This window comes from Carettochelys insculpta, chromosome 13 (assembly GCF_033958435.1).
Source record: "Carettochelys insculpta isolate YL-2023 chromosome 13, ASM3395843v1, whole genome shotgun sequence".
NCBI lineage: Eukaryota > Metazoa > Chordata > Testudines > Carettochelyidae > Carettochelys > Carettochelys insculpta.
The window spans coordinates 41,365,299-41,375,285 of record NC_134149.1 but is presented as its reverse complement, the minus strand read 5'-3'; the positions used below and the strand labels follow the sequence as shown (position 1 = coordinate 41,375,285).

General features: G+C 47.1%; 1 protein-coding gene across 1 annotated transcript; it reads right to left on the bottom strand.

Moving 5' to 3' along the window:
* Positions 1–1,429: 1,429 nt before the first annotated feature.
* On the bottom strand, positions 1,430–8,286 carry TMEM35A (transmembrane protein 35A). The gene is made up of 2 exons (XM_075007735.1): positions 8,058–8,286; positions 1,430–3,206 (listed from the first exon to the last, which is right to left on the bottom strand). Exons 1-2 carry the CDS (start codon positions 8,244–8,246, stop codon positions 2,820–2,822), a joined length of 576 nt encoding a protein of 191 aa, XP_074863836.1. The 5' UTR covers positions 8,247–8,286; the 3' UTR covers positions 1,430–2,819.
* Between the last annotated feature and the right edge of the window lie 1,701 nt (positions 8,287–9,987).

Below are 9,987 nucleotides of genomic sequence, written 5' to 3'. Positions count from 1 at the left end.
AGTGGAGAGCTGAGGTTTACAGGCTTTCACAGCACTTGAAGATCTTCCTGTTTGCATTGAATTTATTCCATTTGGGGGCGATTTTATGCTGATCATGCTTTACTGGTCGGGTGTCCAAAGCTACCTGGGGTACTTCACAACAGATGGGAACCTGCTCTCAAATGCTTTACGTAAATTTGAGATATGACACAAGTGAGAACGGCAGCTCTGCAGGGGATCACAGCAGTATGACTATGGGCACTGAGTTTAGGCCTATCTATGTCTTGGTGGTTCTGTAACGATATTTTAAAAGTAAACATGGCACCGTTTAATTTTGGACCTCTGGCAAGAAATGACTGCAGAAGATGAAGCAAATTGCATACGCATATAGGCTGACTTTGGGGTAGTCTCTTAAAACAGAAGGTTCTGTAACAATTGTCTCTTTTACAATTTTCATTGTAGTCCCCAAGCTATGTAGCTGTAGTGAGAAGTAGGACTAGAAGTTCTGCAAAGGTCAGCCTCAGCCCCCGTTATTCATACAGTTCTCCCCACAAATTTTTCCCCCTGCCCGCCCAAACCTAATCAGTTCTGTAAGGCATCCTTAGGACTGAATCATGACAAAATGCCAGGGAAATTAAAATAAAAATGGAGGAGTTTATATACATGCAAAATGGTGGCTTTCCCTTACCATTGGAGGCATCCTTAATGTTTCTGCAAGTTAATGCTCTCTAATAAGCTGAACACAATTTTTCAAGGGCTGGTATCAAAGATTTCTGCCAAAAAGGTGGTGCTTAATCTATTTCTGCTATGTCCTTACAAAAAGGGCAAGGTGGTTGGCTAGACCTGACACTGCACTCCAGGGCTATGTCTACACTAACAGCAAGCCTTGGAAAGAAGTTCTTCTGGAAGAGATCCTTCCCAAAAAAGTCTTTCGAAAGATTGCGTCCACACAAAAAAGCGGATAGAAAAATAGATCAGCTCTTTCGAAAGACAGCATCCACACAGCCCCTGCTCTTTCAAAAGAACGGGCCAGGGACCAAAAAATCCAGTGCGACAAGGACTGCTCTTTTGAAAGACAGGCCCACAGAGTACCTACACACATTTATTTTCTAAAGAATCTTTCGAAAGACGGCGCTCTTCCTGATCCAGGAGCGGAAGAAGGCTTCCAGAAGAAAAGCTGCATTCTTTTGGTTTCGAATTGAAAGAGCACATTTTGTGTGTAGACGCTCTACTTGTTCTTTCGAAAAAGGGCTAGTGTAAACAAAGCCCAGGTGAATGATTATCCTTGACTTGTATAATGATATTTTCAGGATTATTTTCCAGCTCTTTCTCTGCATTCCCTATCAAGTTTGCCTTTCTGAATTTCTTGTCACACTGAGTAGAGACTTTTTCAGCAACAGCTTCATAATAATGGCCAGTCCTTTTCTTAATGGGTATAGTAAATTTAGAACACAATGATGTAGTTCAGATTGTTCTTTAAAATAGGTATTATCCAGCACATTTCAACAGTGTGTTTTCCTTTCCATGGTACAAATGTTCATACTCAACCAGGAAGGATTCTTGGGCAGGGACCATTTTAGCAACCAACTCGGCCAAGACATTTTCCTCCAAATTTCAAAAAGTTTATTTTCATGAATAATTTAAAAAAACCACAGATAAATACCAAGAGAATCAACAAAATTTAAATGCATCTCCCCATTTTTAGAAATAAGACGGAGAATCAGGCTCTTTGTGACAAGACTGTCTCTTCCCCTACTAGCTCAGTGACCTCTTGCATGGATATGGAATGAGGATCCTTGGCCCCCATAACAAGAGCTGGCAATTCTATAGCCTCTGGGTGAGCAGTTGGCAGGAAAGGGGATTTATTTCTTTACTTATATTTGGACGGAGACACTGACCATGGCTTCTCGTTGTGAGCAACAAACACATGGGTTTATTATTGGGCAAATACCAAGCTTTGGACAGTTCTAATCCATACTCCTTATTTTCCACTGAGAGCGGTGGAAAGGATGCAACTACTGGCTTATGCAAAGCACAAAAAATAGTTTCTCTGTTCAGTTCATTGCTCCAGGGTTAAACCCCATGCAAAAGGGGAAACCCAAGCAGGTGAGGTATAAAGGGATTACAGTAGACCCCTGAGATATGCGCAATTCAAGTGTGTCTATCTCAGTTTAACACCATTCAGAGGAGTGGGGAAGCTGTTGCACTGGTCAGTTTCCTGGCTTCTGTCAGGACATCAGCCTAGAGTCAGGCTTTCAGCTGCCCCTCTTGACAGGAGCAGGACAACCAATGAGAGCAACTGCCCTGGTCAGTGTCCCCGCCCTGCAAGCGGAGCAGGCAGCCAAGCTGCTGCCTGGTCCCCAGCTCCACTCCACTCCCTGGAGCCAGGAAACTGACCGGTCAGTTTCCTGGCTCCCCCGAGTTGTGCGCGAAATTTGACTTACAGGGAGGTTGCGAGAATGCAACCCCCACATAAGTTGGGGATCTACTGTACGTATCTTTCCCCCCCCAGAAACCAGTCCACACAGAAGACTTGTCAAAGAGCTGGTGCCATGTAGGGGATCCCTCCCTGAAACACACATTCAACAAGGTACGTTTTTCCCCCATGGGCTAATGAAAAGATGGTGTGTAAGGACTGGATTAGGCAAGAGTGTAGTTCTATCCATTTGGGTTGCACAAGCCATAATGTGATGACTGGCTGGCCGACTGTGTTTCTTAAGCCCACAACGCAACCTTTTAAACAGAAAAACAGACCAAACTAGAATAAAAAAAAAAAAACAAAACTCATTTTTTTTGAGAGGGAGCTGCCTGGAGGGTCCGTGTCCCTCAAATGCACTCCACTAAGACACTTTCACTTTGCCTTTCTCAGGAGCTGCCTCATGAGCAACTGGCTGCTCATCACCATTCACCATCAGGATCCTCTTCTCAGGCGGCTGCTCCTCAGGCTGGCGGGCGATCAGTAGGCGGCAGGTGAGCAGGATCCCAAAGACTAGGGCATGGGCATAGCGCTTGAGAGGGTCACCCACTAACTGGTGAAAAAAGAGCACAGCCAGCACGAGCAGCAGGAGGAAAAAGTTGGCCACGTCCTTGGGGCGACCGGGCACAAGTGTCATGACAATGCCACATGCCACCTCCAAGGCACCAATGCTCTTGCGGAGAAGGATTGAGTTGACTCCCATCTTCTTCAGTACGGGTAAGGCCCGGACATAGCTTTTGTAGGCTCGTTTCTGAAATCAAATAAGAATAGTACAGCACTCATTAATGAAGAACAGCAAAGGGTAGACTAGATCTGCCATTTCATCCCACAGTATTGCGCAATGTTTGATTGAGTTAGCCATGTATTGAAACTGGACATAAACATCACTTGTTAGTGGTGCAGAAGTATCTCTGGGGTGGTATACAGCAGATGTCTGGTATCACAACTAGGGAATCTGTCCGAACAATATTCCCACTCACCCCAACTCCCAGTATCCGCTTTCATTATCTCCCCTTTTCTAACTGGAAAAGACAATTCTTTGCGACGACAATACAACAATACGAGGCAGTGACTGTCAGACTAGGAACTGGCAAAACAGAGTGCGGTAGGCATACTGCCATGCCCCCCCATTGCTTTATGAAAATTGACATGGATATAAATATGCATAACTCAAAGATGCGTTAGGCAAAATGCATCACGTAACATATCATTTGTAACGCTGCGATCTGTCAAATGTGTATATGCTATTTTTGTGCAGGTATCTTTTGTGTATGTGAAATTAGAAATATGAAGTGTAAATTTGCTTTATTAATCTAAATCTTCTAGTGAAAGCCATTAGTGGTACTGAAGGAAACTTAACAGCCGAGTGCTCGAGACAATATGTAACCTGATTTGTTTTTTTCCTGTAAGACCAAACTGTGATTAGTTCCAGAAACATATGATCATGCCACCTGCTGCCCGAATCCATCTGAGGGCAGGTAGACGGTCTCGGTGGTCTGATCTGCACACCGGGTGAGCGTCAAGGAGATCTCTGTGACTGAACCCATCACAAATATATTCTGCGTGTTCTTGGGAAATGAATTTCTAAAATCTTGAGATGCTGTTTATCACTAAAATTAACAGTACAGAAAAGACGGTCAAACAAATCCCTCCCCCAAACTGACCAGCATTTTTAATTAAAAGGAAGATCCTAAATAATACTCCATAATCCCTGCAGAGCCCAGGGATAGAGCTAAAAACAAGGTGCAGGGTGAATCTCAAAACGGACCAGAAACTCCCAGGGTTCTAAATGTCATGTATAGTAAAGACTTAGCCGAGGGCCACACATCAAAGGCAGGACTGGCTAGAGCAGGTTGTTTCCCTCCTCATACCATTTTATGGTTTTTTCTCTCCTGTAAAGAAAGCAGGCTGGCCTTTGTCATCTTGGTTCTGAGGTTTAACACTGGATTTACACACAGCTCTATTAACAGGAGCCTGGTTTCCTGCCCTCACCTCAGTTGCCAAAGGAGGAAATGTAAGTGTTGAACAGAATGACTTAACTTACTTCCCCACAGGTATGCAAGTTCTTGCATTCCAGCACCACTCAGTGAGAATTTGCTTCTCTGTGGGCACGCTTTCAATTTTCTGGATTTTATAGATGCACTGGGCTTAATAACAATGCCTAGCAAGCTTTTCACTTCCACTGGAGAGTAATGCTTGCCAGATATTCCTGACATACTGTATTCACACCCTGTTTTCAGTTTCCTGAAGAGGAGAGGTATGGTAGACACAGATACTCCCATCAGTTCAGATCTGTGAGCTCAGCAAAGCTGACCAGTTGTACCCCAGTGGGTTAGTTTGCCTTTGTTATATTTACTGCTATGGTAGCTCAGTTCCGTGATATTCACTGCTACATGTTTCACCTTCCAAAACCAGCATTCTCTGCTCCAGCAGCATCAGGACCATGGATGTTACAGAACCAGACAGCCCTTGGCCCTGAGGATGTTAGGAGGGGAGCCCATCAGGGCTTCTTTACTGGGGCCAGCACCCACGAAGCTGGGGCATGCCAGCAGCCTGGTTGGGGCTGAAGCCAATACGAGCCTGACTGGGGCTGGAACCAGCCTACACAGGGCTGGCAGCTGGGGCTGTGGCCAGCAGCCCAGCTGTGTCTAGGATCAGGACCAGTGCAGGCCAGGCTGGAGGTAAGGGGACAGCAGGGGCTTGACGGGGGAGGGTAGGGGAGTGAGTGCAGCAGGGGGGCCTGTGGGGAGCAGAGCCACCAGCAAAGACAGGCATCAGGCTGGGGGAGGGGGATTTCCCTTCAAATTCCTTCGTTAGGGACCAACCAGGTCCCAAGGGTGCCAGAGGAGGGAGGTGCAACCTGTACATTATATTCTGCTTTATATTAGATTAAGTAGTAATGCAAGTAATTTACAGGCATGCATCCTGTAAGACATTAGCTTCAGCAAGTTACTATAAATCTTGAGACCTATCATCTCTAAACAAATAAGTTTTACAGAGACTAACAGCCCCACAGAAAACCTTGAGCTTCTGGGTGAGCGGAAAGGAGGGTTAAGTACATCTGTAGATGTGAACTATAAGGAGAGGAGTTAAGGAACGTGTAACCATTGTCATCATGCCTGGTGAGGCTGACCGAGCGGAAGACTCTGTTGAAAATGGACAAAGGATGCTTTTGTTTGGTAACCAATCAAAAGAGCTACCAGTATGGTCCCTTGGAGCAGTGTTTCTTAAATTATGTTCTGCAGAACACTGGTGTTCTGTGAACAACTCCCAGGAGTGCTACAAACGTTTGGAAAAATAACTCAAACTATATATTTTCTGTTATTAAAACCAGATGCAAGGTTACTTCTTTATTGCTCCGATACCCAATTAACTGACCTTATTTTGGTTTTGCAGTATATGTTGCTGTTTGGGGTTATTTTTTCGGTCTGACAACACTTTTTTTGAAGGAAAATTTTCATAGGTGTTCCGCATAAAAAAATATTATTGTTTGCTGTTCCGTGGTCGCAAAAAGTTAAAGAAACACGGATCTAGATAACTATACCCACTCTAGAGATGAGGCAATACCAGTAAGAATCAGTGACAGCTAATTGGACAGTACAAATCCTCTCAATGTCATGGAAACATTATCATAACATCCAGTCAGGTGCACGTGGACAGCTTTGCTTTTTCAGCTTTGTAAAGTCGATACACCCGTCCAAGAATAGCTGGTGATGTGTTCCACGCAAAAAAAGCCAGAGCACTTTTGTGGCTATAAAAGAGTTAGAAAATGTTCCAAACGAACATTTTCAGGCTTTAAAAAAAAAAATGCTTTGAAGCAAAGCTTTTTCCCAAAGCAGCAAGCTTTGTAATTTGGCAGTAGTGCTCCTAGATATTTTTAATACTGTCATAAACTGGTTCATAAGTATGTCTTTTGTTGGATGGACCTGGAACAGCTCAGCGCTCAGCCTTGTGCTGTAAACAGCAAACAGGAATTCTTCCCTCAGCTCAGGTAGCAAGGCCTGTGCTTTTTGGAGCAGCCGAATTTGAGTTCTAACTCCATTTTTCCCTGAGAGCTATAAGAAACCATGGGGTTGAGCATCCCAGTAAGAACCATGGGGTTTTAGTGGGCCATAACTATAATACATGACTCTGCCTAATCTGTGTGCCCGAGTTTCCTGAGTTAGAAAAGAGGGTAATCATTTTTACCTACGTCACAGGGCTGTGGAGAGGCCTAGCTCATCCATGTTTGCAAAGCAGAAAGAAGCAAAGGATTGCAATCATAGTGATCAGGGGCTGTGGGGCCTGTTTAAATTCAAAGTCTTTCTTGTTTCAGCTTATTTACATTCCCATAGTTCGGGAGCTGTAAGCTGCTGGGTATTCCGCCTTTTGCCCCCACCCCACAAGTCATCTCTTCACACCCTCCCACGGCTGCCAGACGGGTTCTGGGAGCACCCGCAAGGCTGCCGAGACTTAGGTATTATTTGGGAGCCGGGGAAGGCAGCCGAGCAGGTGCACTGAGAATGTGCTGGAAGCTTCCACCATTGTTTGCCAGCCATCCACGGAACCTCGGCACCACCTACTAGCCGGGTCAGTACATAAGAAGAGAGAATGAAACAGAGGATCAAAAAAGAGGTCGTTAGGCACAATTGCTTTGACAGCCTGCAGCTGGCAGCAGGTCAGATTCTGCAGGGGGTTTGACCGGGGGCTGAAAGAGCGAAGGAAATTGACGCTGACCGACCAGCCTGTGCTCTGGGTGTTCCAGAAAGGCAGGCAGGCTCCCTGCCCAGTGCCCGGGGGGAAGGATATCGTGTCTTTCCAGCATTTTCCAACAAAGGATCATTACAGCCTGTGATTAAACCAAACCAGCAGTCACACAGCACTCTAAAACTAACAAAATTAATGTATTAGCTGATGAGCTTGCATGGGGCAGACCCACTTCTTCAGAGCTGAAGATATAATCACCTCCGTTATTATTCGGCCCTTAATTAGTCCTCACACAACCCCCTGGGGTAGGGTCATTCAGGGTCACGTTCAGAAGCAGATCTTTTAAGCACCTTTGAGTCTCTGGCTTCCAAAGCTGGTGCATTCCCCATCTCCAGCCCCGAGCCCCTTTCTTACCATAGAACTGGAAACACCCCTTGCGGTGTGACTGACTGGTGCTGGTCTCCCCACTTTTCTGCAGGGGCGCCAGCCTGGCTGTGGCTTTCAGCCTCCACTCTGTTTGCTGGTTTCTGCTCCCGGACCTGCTGAAGTGGGTCTTTCCCACCAACGCTAAAGCTTCCCCACCTGACAAATGACACTGTTAGTCTTTCAGATGCTCCAGGACTGCTTGTTTTTTGTGATGCTACAGACGAAGGTGGCCACCCCTCCGAGGCTGCTCACCCTCTTCTTGTTCATCAGCCATAACCTGCCAAATCAGCTCAGAGGGACCCAGACCCAGGATTTGCTTCCCAGCAGCTGGATCTTGTTTCCCACCAACTAAAAAGAATGAGCCTCCCCCAGCTAAATAGGGCCTCATTGTGGCCTCTCCTCCAGCAGAAAGCCCCTCTGCATGGCTGGGGGGAAGAGAAGACCACAGCCTTGCAAGCAGCACGTCCCCCGCCCCTGCCCCTGCACTCACCATCTCATTGTAAGCATCTTTGCTGAGCCTGGGGGTCAATTTGATGGTCCCCATGAAGACAAAGAAAAGCCCCAGGGCCACGGAGAGAGCCACAATGGTCACAGTTCTGGGAGACGCCATGGGGCCAGGGAGAGGACGCCCTGCCTCGGCTGCCGCTCTCCGTCCCTGCACCAGCTGGTCGCTCACCATAGAAGGAGATCAGGAGCAAGGCTGCAGAGGCAGGGAGGAGAGACCCAGAGAGGAGTCTGCCTCGTCTACTCAGCAACCTCTGGGTCCTAATGCCCCCTCGGCTTCCAGCCTCTTCACTCGGGTGAGCAAACTTTCTACATCAGGCTCCACTCTTCATCCCCGCCGTCAGCAAGGCCCGCCCCACCCCCGTCTAACGCGAGCCAAACCGCTGCACATTTCAGTCACGAAAGAAAAAACTGAAAAAAAAACCCTTTTGGCACGTGGAAGGAAATGAGGATGCGGAACGTAAAAGCTTCGTTACTCGGTACATAAACGTGGAGAAGGACAGCAAAACAGTCACATATTTTGATATTGTTCATGAGATGGATGAGCCTGAGACCCAGCAGCTGACTGTGCTGCGCCTCCCTTCGGAAACTGCATGGCCCCTGCCAAAGACACACCCCGTCTTAACTCACCCTGAACGCTCAGACAAGAGCCGTAGCTCTTTACTCCCTGTATTTACTAGAAGGGGTCAATACACAGATGAAAGGTCTCTCTAAATCCTTTATTATTAGTTGGTTTAAATTCAGCATCTCTTCCCCATTTTACAGTGCAAACGTTACTTGCTTTTTGACACAAACGTGCCTGGGGCGAGCAGGTTTTCATATCTTCCCAAGAGAAGCCAAGCTTCCCATTCCTGGGGCGTTTCAAACTCCTGAAGCCCGAGTAGCATCGTCATCCCCAGTCTCAAGGTCCCAAAGCACATACTCAGGATGCTGGTTTTTTGTTTTTTTTTTTATCTGCCACCCCCTCTAAGGGTTGGAACCTGCTAACCAGCCATCGAGCCTTTAGGGGAACAACCGACCCTTGGGGCTCCCCCATATTCAAGGCTTCCCTTTCTCCCAGAACGCCACCCTGAAAAGTGAGAGGCACATACGGTTTACAGTTTACTTCCTCGGCATACAACAGTTGTGCAGCATTCAACATGCACACGCTTTGTTCAGTCTATCAGCTTGAAGCTCTTTATATTTAATTCAGTAAAGCACCCTAAATGCAGAGTCCCTCCCTAACTTTTTGTTCCCTGTTCTAGCCTCTTGCCTACCCTCCCCTGCCGCCTTCCTTACCTTAGTCTGCTGCAGGATGGCTCCCTCCCCCTGCTTCCTGCCCCCCAGCTGAATCTCCCACTTCTTTTGTTCCCCTTTAGGTAATTTGCCGTTACTCCCACACCACCTTTTTTCAGACAAGAGAAGGAAGTGTCTTCTCCCAGGTAGAACAAGCCCGTTGTCTCAAGGTGTTTTACTCTGAAGACATGATAGGGCTCCATGTCTCTCTGAGAGATGGGGGAAGGCACTGATTCTCGAACTTCTGCAGACTGCCGGACTTCTCCAGCAGCCAGTGTGGCTGGTCCGTGAGCTGCCCAAGCAGGACAGCCACATCCACTCTGCAGCCAGCTGCTCAGACAGCCCTGCAGCCCACCACACTGGTCACTGCTCTTGCAGCTCTGGGTTTGTAGCCAGAAGTAGCAGTAGATGTGGCTGGTCGCAGGAGCAGCCTGAACAGCTGCCGCCCAGTGGCTCCCAGCAGCTGTACCAGGGCAGCTGTCCCCTCCCCTCCCTGGGTTCCAACTACCCCAGATTCAGTCAGGTGTATTTATGGTATCTCACAGACAGCTACACTAGTGGTGATTTTTCTTCTTGCCCTTGACCTGTCCATGACTTATTAAAAACACCCATGATTAAATAATAGCTTTAACCAGAGCTGA

Coding starts and splice junctions, on each gene's coding strand:
- TMEM35A (XM_075007735.1), bottom strand. CDS start 8,246: ATGGTGAGCGACCAGCTGGTGCAGGGACGGAGAGCGGCAGCCGAGGCA. Junction 3,207..8,057: donor AAGATGCTTACAATGAGATG/GTGAGTGCAGGG, acceptor ATTTGATTTCAG/AAACGAGCCTACAAAAGCTA.